Raw genomic sequence first — 302 nt, 5'->3', positions numbered from 1 at the left:
CCCGCCTCTGCGCACAGTGATTTTTTTTTTTTATATACTTTGTTTTTGCTATTTTATTTTAGCACGTTCCAAACTTCATTGTGGGCATCCAAACCATCGGCCATCGGGTCATCGTGTGCGACGTCCAGGAGAGCTTGTTCTGGGTCCGGTACAAGCGGAACGAGAACCAGCTGATCATATTCGCCGACGACACGCACCCCCGCTGGATGACCACCTGCTCCCTGCTGGACTACGAAACCGTCGCCGGGGCGGACAAGTTTGGGAATATCTGTGTGGTGAGTGGAAGACTACCGACGAATAAC

General features: G+C 51.7%; 1 protein-coding gene across 1 annotated transcript in view; it reads left to right on the top strand.

The window, feature by feature from the left end:
- Positions 1 to 302, top strand: part of SF3B3 (splicing factor 3b subunit 3) — a gene marked incomplete at its 3' end in the record, with an annotated part of 20815 nt that overhangs the window by 18923 nt on the left and 1590 nt on the right. Inside the window, exon 21 of the mRNA XM_018575372.1 lies at positions 63 to 275. Coding sequence (XP_018430874.1) covers positions 63 to 275 — 213 coding nt within the window. The remainder of the gene's footprint in view (positions 1 to 62; positions 276 to 302) is intronic.

Source organism: Nanorana parkeri, unplaced genomic scaffold (assembly GCF_000935625.1).
Source record: "Nanorana parkeri isolate BGI_ZX_2015 unplaced genomic scaffold, ASM93562v1 scaffold3845, whole genome shotgun sequence".
Classification (NCBI taxonomy): Eukaryota; Metazoa; Chordata; class Amphibia; order Anura; family Dicroglossidae; genus Nanorana; species Nanorana parkeri.
Note: the sequence above shows the minus strand (reverse complement) of the source record. Positions and strands in the feature narration are given on the sequence as shown.